At 43.0% G+C, this 15,867-nt stretch overlaps 2 protein-coding genes across 6 annotated transcripts in view; one reads left to right on the top strand and one right to left on the bottom strand.

Annotated features, from left to right (window-relative positions):
• The window catches only part of shq1 (SHQ1, H/ACA ribonucleoprotein assembly factor), a 43,399-nt gene extending 36,866 nt beyond the window's left edge, over positions 1–6,533 (bottom strand). For 2 of the 5 annotated variants that reach the window (XM_085455780.1, XM_085455782.1), the window contains exons 1-6: positions 6,452–6,516; positions 5,384–5,550; positions 5,185–5,249; positions 536–664; positions 259–419; positions 72–184 (exon numbers count right to left, since the gene is read on the bottom strand). In XM_085455780.1, coding sequence (XP_085311906.1) covers positions 72–184; positions 259–419; positions 536–664; positions 5,185–5,249; positions 5,384–5,526 — 611 coding nt within the window. In that variant the 5' untranslated portion in view covers positions 5,527–5,550; positions 6,452–6,516. Of the gene's footprint in view, positions 1–71; positions 185–258; positions 420–535; positions 665–5,184; positions 5,250–5,383; positions 5,560–6,451 lie in introns of those variants that run through there. The other 3 variants (XM_085455784.1, XM_085455781.1, XM_085455779.1) reach the window with 3 other exon arrangements.
• An 898-nt stretch (positions 6,534–7,431) lies between these two features.
• Positions 7,432–15,867, top strand: part of gxylt2 (glucoside xylosyltransferase 2) — a 59,213-nt gene continuing 50,777 nt past the window's right edge. The window contains exon 1 of the mRNA XM_085455778.1: positions 7,432–7,885. Coding sequence (XP_085311904.1) covers positions 7,599–7,885 — 287 coding nt within the window. The 5' untranslated portion in view covers positions 7,432–7,598. The remainder of the gene's footprint in view (positions 7,886–15,867) is intronic.

Below are 15,867 nucleotides of genomic sequence, written 5' to 3'. Positions count from 1 at the left end.
TATAACTGAGTAAAAACAGAAGAGGATTAAAGATGCTTTACCTGAGAGGTTTTTAGCCTTGTTAAACTTACAGGTAATGGTCAGTAGAGAAGGCTGATGCTTCTGCCTCCAGCCGAGCCTGCCTCCTCTCTGCTGCTGATGTTCCTTCTGGGTTCTTGATGTCGATCACGTCACTGAGCTCTTTCTGAAGAACATTTACAGCACGGGTGAGTTAAAGTCCAAATCTGTAACGCACCTTCATCTATCCATGGATCTTACCTGCAGTCGGGCAAATACTCCACACCTCTGATTGCCAAAGCCGTATTTCTGCAGGGCTCTCAGCTCTTCCTCAGACTTCTCCGTGTAAATCTCCTGCTCAACTTGCCAATCAAAGTCTTCTTCATCTTCGTCTTCATTATCTCCCACCCTTTCACTGCACTCTTTAGAAATGATAAAAAGCCACCACATTGTAGATTGTATGCCATCTTTTCCACCCGTGTGCACAAACTGAACACTGTCTGGACAAGCGAGGTAAGCAAATGAATAAATGACTTACCAGTACTCACTTCTTCCACCAATGGTTTGGCTGAACGGGAGCCCTTTGGGGCGAGGAGACTTGTTAGCATCTGAAGACCTTCGAAGTGCTCTCCCGGTGTCTCCTTAGGGACCCAAAGAGTGAAAAGACCTATAGCAACATAGCACGTGTAAGAGATCACATGTTTAATGTATTGTGTGTGTCTTTGTCATGAAATGTACTTGAAAATGAAGGCGGGAAGCAGCAATAACACCCCCCAGGAGCCAGAGGCAGACAGAAATAGATCTGAGAGGACTGCACCATCCATGATGCAAGAGGACTGGAGACCTAAGACCACACATCTCTGCGATATCTGTGCACCCATCCCACCAGGAGAAGGAGGGAGGACCTAAAAGGGCGCCAAGAGGTGTTAGTCCCAGAGGCAATGTGCAGCCGACTCCATTAGGGGCCTCCCTCCCTGGTGTGAACAGAGATCAGGGTCCAAGGGCTCCAGGTACCCAAGAACCACCCAATACCCAAAACGCAAAGATGCACCTGCACATACATTGACCTCACGACCCTCCTGGCGAGCAGAGACCCCCCCCCCCCAGCATCTGGCAGAGTGTGTGAAAGGGGTAGGAAATACGTAGCTTGTTTCAGCTGCTTGAACCGCCGCTGTAGGAAAAAGCACCTACTGTGGGGTATGTACTTGTTAGCATGCCTGAAATACTCACTGAGTAGGGCTCCACAGTCGCAGCAAGCAGACTGTTTTTCCCACCCTGCAGTGGAAAGGCAGCCACTGCCCACACAGTCCAATGTCTCCATACTTTAGATCACAAGAAGTACACAACATCTAAACAGCCTCCAGCCAGACACAAAAACTGTTTTCCAACCGACACTACTCCCTACCCAGGCTGAGAGAGACTGTTCTGTACCTTAATTCAATGTTTTTTTAAGATTTTTCAAAACCTGCAGTTTCCTTTGGGGAAAAAAATAAATCATAATAAGGAATGATTAAAATTGTAGCTATGATTAGCTGACCCGCAAAGCTAGATAATTAGCATTCCTCAAATGAGTATTTACTTGCTTTCCTGCATTTCATAACATTTTAGACTGAGTGTGTGCGACTGCTGATGAGCCAAACAAAGCTGCTTTTAGACTTCACACTGCGCTGGGGTAACTTTTAGATGAGAATTTAGATCACAGACATTTTAAAAGAGACACCACAATAAATATCAGAGAAGATCTTAAGTCCTACATAACAACATGACAAATACCTGATACCATACAGCATCCAACTCAAATCATGGATTACTGAAGTCAATGATTCCATGCATGTTTCTACAACAAACCATTGCTGATCAACCAGGCCATCTGTCCGCACCGTGCCTCATACTCCAGGAGCTGCTTCACAGAACCGCTATTAAAACTAAATAGGCAACACATGATTGATGATTTGAACGGCTTGGCAACGACGCAGAGATAATCTGATGGTTGCCTAAAGACCTCATAAACTTTCAATACACCCAAGCGTTAGGGCTTTGAAGTGCTTTACAATGGGAGATGACTAATTGCTCGAGTTGCAGGCCTTGCAGAATGGAGAGCCCGGAAGAGGGATCTTAATGATTGCTCATTATAAGTCTAAACAAGGACACTCATTAGCGGAGCTTTATTAGCAGATGTTACAGGCTTATTTGGACGCTGCGTGTTAACTGGAGCCATGCTGACAGACAGGCAACGAGGTGTCAGAGTCCATAAGGCAGATGTCTGCGTAAAGACGGCTTCATTATGACTGATTATGGGCAAGGGAACGTCAAAGACAGACCACAGCGATGGGAAGTAGTCAACATCACACTCATAAGCATTATGATTTGCTCATTAAAGAGTTAAAGAAAATCCCACATGAGCTGTCACAGTCAGTGCAACAGAGCTTCCTGCACTCTGTAATCATTATGACATTAAACATGGCTCCAGCATCCATTTAAATGGGATAAAATAACATGACCAGCTAAGGCTAATTTACCATTTATCGAATGACTGAAGCATAAAGGGGAGATGCCCCCGAGGTACAATCGGTGACTGCTACTGGAACTGTGACAGTGCAACATCATCACCAACATCATGTGAAGCAAACACAGCAATAATTTTGTCACAATATGCCATGAAGTCCAAATACAATCAAACAAACAAAATTGGTTTTCTAAAGTATGAAAAAAATGTTATTTTTGATATCCACTTAACACCCTTCTTCACCCAATCTGGAGTCATTAAAAGGAGATGCAGAGAGGAGAAGGTCAGAGCCTATCCCAGCTGTCACAGCACAAGATGTGAGGTCTGTCTGCTCAGTCATCACAAGGCTAACACAGCGAGGCGGACTCATGGCCACACCTACAGCCACTTTAGACTCACCGACTAAACTAGCATGCATGTCTTTGGGCTGTGGGAGGAAGACTCCACACAGCAAAGTCCCCAGAGAGCCAGCAGGTTTAAAGCAAGAACATTTATACTGTGAATCTCATTTTTTCCACCTAAAAAGATTAACAAGGTAACGTGTGCTGAACACAGAGGTTCGGTTTAAAATCTACAGGAAGTGCCACATTGTCACAGAATCACATGTTCTAAAAGTGATCTAGATCTCAGCTGACAGGAAAAATTGCATATTCATAACGTGTTTAAATGAGGCTTTCTGAGCTCTAATGCATGAAACACCACTGCTCAAGCAATAAAACCAAAACAACATTTTCCTGGGAACATTAAGACAATCACTCCCACGTTTTCCATGTTAAATTAGAACTGTGTCTGTGATTATATGTTGAATCCAGCCTCTTCTTCTGCTCAAATTTCTGAGTTATCCTTAAAAAACAATCACACTAAAGGGGTAAAGCAAATACATGACAGAAGGGTCAAACAATGTGTCAAAACCCCTTAAGTGCGCTCACATTCTGAAGCAGAAACAAAGAAATCACATCCTGAATTAACTACAGACGTCGTGTTACCAACTATGTCTCCAATAAAAAAATCGTAAGACCACTACTTCTGTGTCAAGCTGACCTTGCTGAATGAAAAGCTCCATACTGCCTTATTCTGTCTCCATGTTATCTTTCAGATACATCACACATTTTCTAAAAGTTATCTTTTGTACACGACGTTCTGAATGTATTCTGTGACCATGGCAGACAGATAGCTTGTGTCTACAAATATTCTACGGCTACAATCCCTCTTTGTCAGAAACATGCAGACTGCTGTCATGCTGTCTGTACTTTTGTCTGACCCCTTTGCAAAGGTAAACAAAACTCACACAGACAACCAGGATGTGTGCACCTCAATTTATTTCAGATTTCCACAAGTCTTGATTAGGGTCTAAGGCTCTGTAAGGCCAGTAAATGCAAAGAAAGCATGGCTGTAGTAAACTATGTACATACATAATACAGTCTACAACCTTAGCATTTACCAAAAGTACCACTTGTAAGTTGTGTTCAAATAGACACCTCAAACAGACATTTCATAGCATGCTGCTGCCACATTTTTGCTTTGATATTTCATTCCCCATGGTGAATATCTTAAAGGTTCAGTAAGTTTTTCTTGGTTTTTTTATACATTGATTCGTGCATTATTACATCTTCCAGCAAACTGATGCCTTTTAATAAACTTAGAAAGAATCCATAAAGCTAACGTGCTGCCCCAACATCTCACATACAGTGGGCAGGATGGAAACCGCCGTTCCATTTAATCGCATTTTATGTATGTAGCTATACACCGGCCACAATCATAGTATGACTCAGAAGTTATTTGTGATCTTTAAATGAAAAGTATCCATTTCAAGCTATACATGACCATTTAACATCTATCTGTGCATATTTTCATCATCTCTTTCTCATCATGTCTCTCTCATTCATCTCTACCACAGCCTCTTCCTCCTCACCTCAAGCCTCATGTCCTGAACGGAAGTCGGGCTGAAACACATAAAACCGTGCTTATGTATTCCCAATATTACTGCAGTTTTTTTTTTTGTTTTTTTATTGTCAGCAGATTAGACGTGCGACCCTCCTGTCTCCAGACAGCTGACAACAAGCCAGCTAAACAACAACAGCTGGTTATGAGCTAACATTATCCCAGCTAAACTTGGAAAGCAGTTAATTGGTCACAAATAAAATCTGCAGCCTAACAAAGCACCCAAACACACAGCCAGGCTCCTACAAAAAGAAAAACAGGGCCATATAACAAGTGAATATGTGCAACGGGACAGTGACAGGTTCTCCCAAGTACTTGAAACACTCTGTGTATCCCTCCACACAGGGACACTGTGTTTCATACCAGAGGTCTTGTGTCTGAATCGTCATTCAGTCTACGAATCCTCCTCGCAGCTCCTATTCAGTTTCTGGATTATTGGAAATTATGGTATAATTCAGTGGTTAATATCAGCAGGTTAGATGTTTGATACTGAAAAGAAATGTTGCATGTGTTTTTTTTAACAAGAAGCTTTTTTTTTTTAAACAATGGAAAAGACAACAGTTGCTTTTTCCCCCTCTTGCCTCATCGAGTGCTGATATTTTATTCATTGCAGAGTGAGAGACATTCACAAGCAGGAACTTTACAAAGGGGGAGGTGGTCCTCTGGTACCCAATTAAAGCAGCTAAAACACCCAAGCAAGCTTTTGATTTGCCTCATACTGTTAATGCCGTGCGACCTACCTTTATCTATGTCGAACTTTGCCTTTTCCCTTCCATCCTCTATAATTCTTCCAGGAAGAGTTAGCCTGAAAATCAAATATTGCGTCCCTTTTAAGTTCAACATTGCGATTAAAAAAACAAACAAACACTCTGAATATTAATTTAGGCGCGGTGTAGGTGGTGCCATTTGAAACAATTAACTGTACATTGCTTAACTCACCTCAGAAAGTAGGGCTTTGCAAAAAACTTTAAATCTGTTCCATCAATGTAAAGGTCAAAGTCTGACGTTCTGGTGTAGGGCACACGGATGCTGAGGATCAGGTGGTCAGGCTCTTGGCTCAGGTCAAACGCAGGCGTTATCATCTTGAATGATGATGTAATACTGCTCTGCAGCATAAATTACAGAAATGACATAAGCGTCAATTTCACTGTATAGGAATGCATGCCCGACCGTGTTAACACGGGGCAGCTGATTATAGCATGCCACCTGCTGGATAACTCTATTAAATGTTGCTGACCACGTGACCAGACCACGTACGTCCCACTGACGGTGAAAACTGTCAACACAGGTCACGTCAAACATAACGGGCAGCTTCTTGTATCTTTAGTAACTTACAAAAGGGGTCTTTATGGTGGCTTAATGCTAGCTTTTAAGTCCTCCTTCATGTTTTCGGTCGCCTAGACGCAGTATCACACCAAACTACGTTAAAGAAATCTGGACATTTAAACTGGTACTGCTTTTTGGCAAACACGTGAGATCTCTACATTTTGCCTTATCATGTTCTTGAAGCTGGAATGAAAAACTTGTCGCCGGTGTGACAGCTGAAATTCATTTCTTAATCATCTGTAAGCAATTCATTAACGTGACATTACCGCAGTCTAAGAGCGAAATTATGAATTGGGTATGTACATACAGTGTATAAACAATAAACATTTTTTTATTCAAAAACTTGTTGTTTATTAGCTTTCTAACTGCCCGAATTTAACCTCACACCATAACAATTACGCGACATTAAGTGATAGTCAAAGAGGCGAGTGCGGTGTTGATAATCTTTATGCCAAACAATTTTGACAAATTTTTAAACGAAGTTCCGCTCGTGGTTAGCATGCTACTAGCCTGTATAGCAAGCTAACACATGTCTGGGGCTGCTGTAGCACGCAGCAGTACTAGCCGCTACAACACGACTTTTAATCTGCTGTATTTATTGAAAATTGACTTGCGAATACGTTCAAGTAAATCGCTGATACAACGCATGTTGAAAAAAAGTTAACACGCAGCCACACTCACCCCAAATACTGTGACTTATCCCAAAAAGCAGTGCTGGCAGCTCTTTGATGTGGCGTCCATCTTTTACCGTAATACAGAGTTGAAAACGGCAGTTAAAAAGTGCTGATTTTAAAAAAATCATTACTGTCAACAGTTGAAATGAAAAATCTAAGGTTTTATCAGAAGATGACATAATAATCAATTTATTTAAAATCATTTATAACTTATAACTTATATATTAGTAGATATATGCTGAAATTGGGGACAATGAGGACATTTAGCCACTCTTGATACTTTAATTAATATTATTATTTCAAATATTAAAATAAATAATAATAATAAGCAGTTACATTATTATTAAGTGACGCACATGTTTATCTATTTTTCATTCCCTTAATTTTGGACATGATGAAAGCCTCCACTGTAGGTGGTGTGACACAAAGAGAAACACTCCCTTGTCAATGCAAACTTGTAAGTATTCTAGCAGATCATTTTTGTTTGTCCTCTTCTATCCCCAGTCATCTGAAGCACTTTTAGCTAAGCGTGGTTTTAAATACAGGATCTGTGAAACCCAAAGTCAGAGCTGATTTAACTTTCATTAATGGTTTTACATTAAATGTCTATGTAAAATAAATACATAAATAACGAACACAAAGACAAGGATTCTGCCGATCATACACAAGAAAGAGAGCAGCACGAATCTTTAAATTGAATATTTAACCCTCAGTTCTAGTGTAGCACAGCGAGTTAAATTCGCTGAAAATTCGCATCCCCTGAATGAAATTGCTCCCATGGCCAAATCAGCAGCTAGTCTGACACCATCGTTAATCTATTGCATTCATTAAGATTTAAGCATAAACATTAGCATTGCCTTAGGAAGGTAAGCTGTGGCGTAATAAAACAGACAAACATTTCAGATACTTTCGGTCTGGTCGAACTATCGTGTGGCGCTATTACTTCAATCATTACGGCAAGGCTGGGGAAGCCACGCCTCCGCCGTATAATCCTCTATGGACGATGAGAAGCAGCACTCCGCTCTCCATCATCATCTGCGGAAAAATGCGAGCGGGGAACGGTAAGAAAATGTCAGCTCGCGCTGCCCTCCCTCCGCCGCAGACATGAGCGCAGTCCCGACCGCCTCTTCCAACCGCAACAAGTTGCTCTCACCATGCGGATCCACTGCAAAGTAGTTGTGATCGCCGTGTGTTTTGGAGTTTTCTTACTTTTGTACTTTTTGGGGGGCAACGCCGCGGATGATCCGCTGTTGAAAGAAGTTGGAGAGGAGCCGGAGGAGGACAGCAGCTCTTCCCAGTCGCCCTCCCAGCTCGAGCACAACGTTGTTGCAAAGTTTCGGAGGAAATCGCCCGCAGGAGTCGGCGTGCGTCCGGAAGAGCCTCTTAAGGGACGAAAACAGGGGAGACCAATTAGTAGAGGGGCCAGCGTGAATGCAAAGAGGTGAGGAGTGAGGGGGGTGGGGGGTGTTTCCGTTTAAGAGCCGATTTCCTCAAGGCTCTCCCTAAATGAACGTCTCCGCTTTCTCATCCCCATCTTTCCTAGCCTCTGGGAAGTTTCAAAGTGAGGGTGTCGGGTTATAATCGTGCTTTGAGTGAGCCTTATCCTCATCTATCAAACTGCCTACGTTGTGCTCAAGGACGCAGGCTTCACAAAAGCCAGATCTTTTAAGGGACACCCCATCATGCATCTGCTGGGCTGCTTTTCGCTGTTGCAAACATGAGTTTCTCAAGTATGTGGCTGAAATATGGCCAGAGAGCTTGACTGATGTGGTTAGGTGGAAGTGTTGTCAGTATTTGCAAAGAGGAGATCAAACACAAAGCACAACAGGGTGATGAATTGTCACGTGAGCTCAACATCTCGATCATTTGTGCCTTATTATGTGTGAAAGCAGGGCATGGTCTCAGTCCTCTGTTGGTGTTAAAGGGGGTAAAAGGTCACCTTGAAAGACACAAAGTGCACTTCATAAAGGCTGCTACTGTGTACGGAGCAGCTCGGGCTTGGTTTCACTTGAACATGAGTCAGACATTATGGGAAGTAGTCTGCTAGAACTATTTACAGAAAAGCTTATCGGGTGTGATTTTTATTTTTGTTCGTTACAAAGAAGCTGCCACAAAGACAGATGACCTGAATAAATCAGCACCGTGGCAGTATCTCAGATATCGGCAGCTGCTATTTGTGTTTAAGATTGAGGGCATTTTGTCTTCCAGCTTTCTAATTTCAGCCTTGCATTTCCTCCTGTCTTGCATGCCAGCTGTGCCATAATGGCCACTATGTGGCCGTGGAGATTACCCACGCTGGCAGGCTGCTGTAATATGTATTCCACTCCATAGCCGTACTCAAGGTTGGGGACACTGTTCGGCAGATAAACGCCATCAAGGCGTTACGCTGTGAAAGGACCTTTGCGTCTTTGCAGAAACCACGCTCCTCCATGTGTGCTGCACGCTGATAAGGAAGATGGGGTGGAAGGGGTCACCGGTGGCCATTAAACAAACACGAACAGGTTGGAAAATGCTCAAGACTGACTGCTGCGATTAGGGGAAGAGCACTGAGCATCTTTGCCAGAACCTCTAAAAAAACAACTTTGTTTTGTCTCATTGCTCAAGCTGAGAGTATCAGACCAGAGGACTGGGAACAATTGGGAGTCGTTTTCAGGTCTGCAGACACACTTTGCAGACTGTAAAGCTCTGATAGTGAATCATAACGACACAAACGGAGAGTTAAGTTAACACTCTCTTTTATTACAACTGTCTGTTCAATCCATGCTTCATAACTTGTATCTCTCCCTTTGTTTGCGAGTCTGAACCGCTGAACAGATTTCCTGTGCAGCTTTCTTATTAGACAAACATGCCTTTTTTTTTTCCTAATCATATAATTTCCTCTTGACACATCACACCGTTTCCTGTGGCCAAAAATAGCGAAGAACGTCCTCTATGTCGCCCCAACTCACACGTACTGGAGGCTATAATGCGTTGTTGTCTTTATCACTTCAAACGCCCAACGCTTGCGAGGTCCACACACCCAAAATGTGAAGTGTTTTTCCTTTTTTTTTTTACGATTTTTTAAACAGAGCGTGATTGGTTAATGTGCTCCCCACCCTCAGCTTAATTAAAAACAGAATTAGGGTTTAGGTCCAGGCTCTGTGACTTACGATCCTTACCTGTAACTTTCCCGTTCCGTCACTCTGACGTCTTCATTACCGTCAGCGTGTGTTCCAGATGCTTTGTTGCACTGCGTTAAAGCGTGAATCTGCAGGGTGAGACTGGTGTTGATACTCTGTGTCGAAACAAATCCCCTGCCCTGTCACTTCAGATATAGCTAAGCAGCATTCTTCCCAGTAAAGAAGTCACTGCCTCGCGGTGGCATTATGCATAGCTATAAAAATGTCATCTTGCATGACTGAGCACTCACTCAGCTCGGAGTGGTTTTTGAAATCTCCCTGCTTGCCTGTGCAGCCGACGTGGCTGGAGAGGGTGCTTGTGTGAGCCTCATCGGAGGGAGTTTTGCTTCTCTTTTAGTTTGGCTAACTCACTTTTAAATTGCCAGTAAATGAGTCATTCTGAGGCAGAAAGATAGCGTGGGGCTGGGTAAAATCCCTCATCTGTAAAGAGCTGGGTTTGAAAGTCATAGCTTTGAACTTGACGACAACAACAACAAAAATAAAGATAATTAAAGCTGCAAGCAGCGTTATGAGGGCCCTCGCACCCCCGGCGCGTCGAGCCACGCCCAACACCTACAACCAGCACGTCCGATCTGATGTCACATTGATGGAATTCATGCATTTAACCACCAGCTAACATTTCAACTCATTCATTCATGATTAGTTAGTCGTTCCACTAGGTGGCGCTCTAACCATTATGTACAAATGGCATAACAAACACTTCCGAGCTCGAGTCTCATCACACCTTAGACGTTTGGGAGAGATTGGACATTGTGTTTTTGAGTGACAGCAGATTACTGCTTTTTGGCGAGTGATTCAAACTCTAAGTGCCACCATAACCACCCCGTTTCACTGAACGTAAAAAGCTTCGCAATTTAACATCACAAAGGTCTTTAGATTCCACACACTGGAGATTGGTTCAATATGATGAAATCCCTTGGAGGAGTTCGTCAAAGTATGAAGCCTGAAAAGAGGGGAAAATGTCATCAAAATTACACATTAATTTTAAAATGGCTGACTTCCTGTTGGATTTGGGATATTGCTCCAAGAGACTTTTTTGTACATCTTGATATCTTACACAAGCTTACCAAGTGTCAGACTCATAGATGAAACACAGAGCAGGGGCTGATGTTTTGAAATATTGTAGGGGGCGCTGTGGAGCCATTTTGCGCTATTCAAGGAAAATGGTTACATAACAACAATGCTTTCATCCATTTGGAGGTGTGTGCCAAATTTCAAGCCTCTATAAACTTTCCAAGCCCCTCAAAAGCCACTTCATCTTTCATGATGAACTGCGTTGCCACCAGGGTGCGCCGTTCAGTTTAAAGTCACAATTTTTGCACTGAAGCATCACGAGGGACTGATGGTGATATTCACCGCTTTTGAGGTGGCCACGATCAACCTGTGAAAATCAGTACAACAAAGTTAAAGCCATGACATTTCCTGTTGCCACTAGGTGGCGCTGTCCGTATTTCCGACAATGGGCATATCAATTTGTTCAGGGCGGGTCTGACATCATGCCTGTAAAGTCTGGTACTGATCAGACTGGATTTCATTGAGTTATACTAATTTGTTTCTTCATGGCGTGACATCAAAGTTCGCCATGCTGCTGGGGTCACACCCTTTCGTGAAAAGTCACAGTTTTCACTGTAACCCAAGACCAACTCCTTAAGGCTTTCCTGGAGAAATTTGAGGCTGCAGATGTCACCCATCACAATACTGTACCCCAAAGTGTAAAACATGACATTTCCTGTTCCCACTAGGTGGCGCTGTCCCTGGTGTCAAATATGGCAGTTGAAATATGTTCAGGGGTGGAGCCTTATCATATGTGTTCACTTTGGTCAAGGTCAGAAAATGTATGACAAAATGAGAGGCAATAAGATTTTCATGGCGAGTCATCAAAATTCGCCATGGCGCCACGGCCTCACCGTATTGTGAAAACTCAAAAGCTCCGCAATTTAACATGGCACAAGGGTGTAGTTGACACTGACCAAATATGAAGGTTATGAAATCAAACCCCAAGGAGGAGTTCGCAAAAGTTCGAGGCATGGAAATGGCAAAATTAGAGCCAAAATGTCACCTTCTCTTCCAAATGGCGGACTTCCTGTTGGGTTTGCGTCAATGGGCCCACTGACTTTTTTGTTCGTCTTGGCATGATACACATGTGTGCCAAATTTCATACATGTAGCTCAAACGATGTGGTCGTAGGGCTGCATTTAACAAGGCATAGGTGGCGCTCTAGAGCCATTTCCCAGTGCTCATATGTAAAACCATTAAAATACAAAATTTTTCACCAGACCTGGCATGTGTGCAAAATTTCATGAGTTTTTGAGCATGTTTAGGCCCTCAAAAAGGCCCTTGTTTCGCCTGAATAATAATAATAATAATTAAAGCTGCAAGCAGCGTTATGAGGGCCCTCGCACCCCCGGCACGTCGAGCCACTGCCAACACCTCAAACCGGCACGTCCGATGTGATGTCACATTGATGGATTTCATGCTTTTAATCACCAGCTAACATTTCATCTTATTCAACCAGGATTATAGTCATGCCACTAGGTGGCGCTCTAATCATTATTGACAAATAGCATAACAAACATTTCCAAGCTCGAGTCTCATCACACCTGCGACCTTTGGGAGAGATTGGACATTGTGTTTTTTAGTGACAGCAGATTACTGCTTTTTGCGAGTGATTGAAACTCTACGTGCCGCCATGACCACCCCGTTTCCCTGAACGGAAAAAGCTTCGCAATTTAACATCACAAAGGTCTTTAGATTCTACACACTGAAGAATGCTTCAATATGATGAAATCCCTTGGAGGAGTTCGTCAAAGTATGAGGCCTGAAAAGGGGGGAAAATGTCATCAAAATTACACATTAATTTTAAAATGGCTGACTTCCTGTTGGATTTGGGATATTGCTCCAAGAGACTTTTTTGTACATCTTGATATCTCCTATAAGCTTACCAGGTTTCAGAATCATACATAGAACACAGAGCAGGGGCTGTGGTTTTGAAATATTGTAGGGGGCGCTGTGGAGCCATTTCGCGCTATTCAATGAAAATGATCACATGACAACAAAGCCTTCATCCATTTGGAGGTGTGGGCCAAATTTCAAGCCTCTATAAACTTTCCAAGCCCCTCAAAAGCCACTTCATCTTTCATGTTGAACAGCGTTGCCACCAGGGTGCGCCGTTCAGTTTAAAGTCACAATTTTTGCACTGAAGCATCACGAGGGACTGATGTTGATATTCACCGCTTTTGAGGTGGCCACGATGAACCTGTGAAAATCAGTACAACAAAATTAAAGCCATGACATTTCCTGTTGCCACTAGGTGGCGCTGTACGTATTCCCGACAATAGGCACATCAATCTGTTCAGGGCGGGTCTGACATCATGCCTGTAAAGTCTGGTACTGAACAGACTGGATTTCATTGAGTTATACTAATTTGTTTCTTCATGGCGTGACATCAAAGTTCGCCATGCTGCTGGGGTCACACCCTTTTGCGAAAACTCACAGTTTTCACTGTAACCCAAGACCAACTCCTTAAGGCTTTCCTGGAGAAATTTGAGGCTGCAGGTGTCACCCATCACTATACTGTACCCCAAAGTGTAAAACATGACATTTCCTGTTCCCACTAGGTGGCGCTGTCCCTGGTGTCAAATATGGCAGTTGAAATATGTTCAGGGGTGGAGCCTTATCATATGTGTTCACTTTGGTCAAGGTCAGAAAATGTATGACAAAATGAGAGGCAATAAGATTTTCATGGCGAGTCATCGAAATTCGCCATGGCGCCACGGCCTCATAGTATTGTGAAAACTCAAAAGCTCCGCAATTTAACATGGCACAAGGGTGTAGTTGACACTGTCCAAATTTGAAGGTTATGAAATGAAACCCCAAGGAGGAGTTCGCAAAAGTTCGAGGCATGGAAATGGCAAAATTAGAGCCAAAATGTCACCTTCTCTTCCAAATGGCGGACTTCCTGTTGGGTTTGCGTCAATGGGCCCACAGACTTTTTTGTTCGTCTTGGCAAGATACACATATGTGCCAAATTTCATACATGTAGCTCAAACGATGTGGTCGTAGGGCTGCATTTAACAAGGCATAGGTGGCGCTGTAGAGCCATTTCCCAGTGCTCATATGTAAAACCATTAAAATACAAAATTTTTCACCAGACCTGGCATGTGTGCAAAATTTCATGAGTTTTTGAGCATGTTTAGGCCCTCAAAAAGGCCCTTGTTTGGGGTGAATAATAATAATAATAATAATAATAATAATAATAATAATAAGAAACGGAGCAGATACAATAGGGCCTTCGCACTCTCGGTGCTCGGGCCCTAATTAAAGCTGCAAGCAGCGTTATGAGGGCCCTCGCACCCCCGGCGCGTCGAGCCACGCCCAACACCTAAAACCAGCACGTCCGATCGATGTCACATTGATGGAATTCATGCATTTAACCACCAGCTAACATTTCAACTCATTCATTCATGATTAGCTAGTCGTTCCACTAGGTGGCACTCTAACCATTATGTACAAATGGCATAACAAACATTTCCGAACTCGAGTCTCATTATGCCTGCGACCTTTGGGTGAGATTGGACATTGTGTTTTTGAGTAACAGCAGATTACTGCGTTTTGGCGAGTGATTGAGAGTCTACGTGCCGCCATAACCACCCCGTTTCCCTGAACGTAAAAAGCTTCGCAATTTAACAACACAAAGGTCTTTGGATTCCACACACTGAAGAATAGTGCAATATGATGAAATCCCTTGGAGGAGTTCGTCAAAGAACGATGCCTGAAAAGAGGGGAAAATGTTGCCAAAATTGCACATTAATTTTAAAATGGCTGACTTCCTGTTGGATTTGGGATATTGCTCCAAGAGACTTTTTTGTACATCTTGATATCTCCTATAAGCTTACCAGGTTTCAGAATCATACATAAAACACAGAGCAGGGGCTGTGATTTTGAAATTTTGTAGGGGGCGCTGAGGAGCCATTTTGGGATATTCAATGAAAATGATCACATAACAACAAAGCCTTAACCACATTGGAGGGGTGCGCCAAATTTCAAGACTTTTTAAACTTTCCAAGCCACTCAAAAGCCACTTCATCTTTCATGGTGAACTGCGTTGCCACCAGGGTGCGCCGTTCAGTTTAAAGTCACAATTTTTGCACTGAAGCATCACAAGGGACTGATGGTGATATTCACCGCTTTTGAGGTGGCCACGATGAACCTGTGAAAATCAGTACAACAAAATTAAAGCCATGACATTTCCTGTTCCCACTAGGTGGCGCTGTCCGTATTCCCGACAATGGGCACATCAATCTGTTCAGGGCGGGTCTGACTTCATGCCTGTAAAGTCTGGTACTGATCAGACTGGATTTCATGGAGTTATACTAATTTGTTTCTTCATGGCGTGACATCAAAGTTCGCCATGCTGCTGGGGTCACACCCTTTTGCGAAAAGTCACAGTTTTCACTGTAACCCAAGACCAACTCCTTAAGGGTTTTCTGGAGAAATTTGAGGCTGCAGATGTCACCCATCACTATACTGTACCCCAAAGTGTAAAACATGACATTTCCTGTTCCCACTAGGTGGCGCTGTCCTTCATGTCAAATATGGCAGTTGAAATATGTTTAGGGGTGGAGCCTTATCATATGTGTTCACTTTGGTCAAGGTCAGAAAATGTATGACAAAATGAGAGGCAATAAGATTTTCATGGCGAGTCATCGAAATTCGCCATGGCGCCACGGCCTCATAGTATTGTGAAAACTCAAAAGCTCCGCAATTTAACATGGCACAAGGGTGTAGTTGACACTGTCCAAATTTGAAGGTTATGAAATGAAACCCCAAGGAGGAGTTCGCAAAAGTTCGAGGCATGGAAATGGCAAAATTAGAGCCAAAATGTCACCTTCTCTTCCAAATGGCGGACTTCCTGTTGGGTTTGCGTCAATGGGCCCACAGACTTTTTTGTTCGTCTTGGCATGATACACATGTGTGCCAAATTTCATACATGTAGCTCAAACGATGTGGTCGTAGGGCTGCATTTAACAAGGCATAGGTGGCGCTGTAGAGCCATTTCCCAGTGCTCATATGTAAAACCATTAAAATACAAAATTTTTCACCAGACCTGGCATGTGTGCAAAATTTCATGAGTTTTTGAGCATGTTTAGGCCCTCAAAAAGGCCCTTGTTTGGGGTGAATAATAATAATAATAATAATAATAATAATAAGAAACGGAGCAGATACAATAGGGCCTTCGCACTCT

The sequence above is a fragment of the Copadichromis virginalis genome, linkage group LG5 (genome assembly GCF_057382275.1).
Source record: "Copadichromis virginalis isolate Kocher_CV1m ecotype Utaka linkage group LG5, C_Virginalis_male_GT1.1, whole genome shotgun sequence".
Classification (NCBI taxonomy): Eukaryota; Metazoa; Chordata; class Actinopteri; order Cichliformes; family Cichlidae; genus Copadichromis; species Copadichromis virginalis.
The sequence above is the reverse complement of the archived record's forward strand: the minus strand, read 5'-3'. Positions and strand labels throughout refer to the sequence as shown.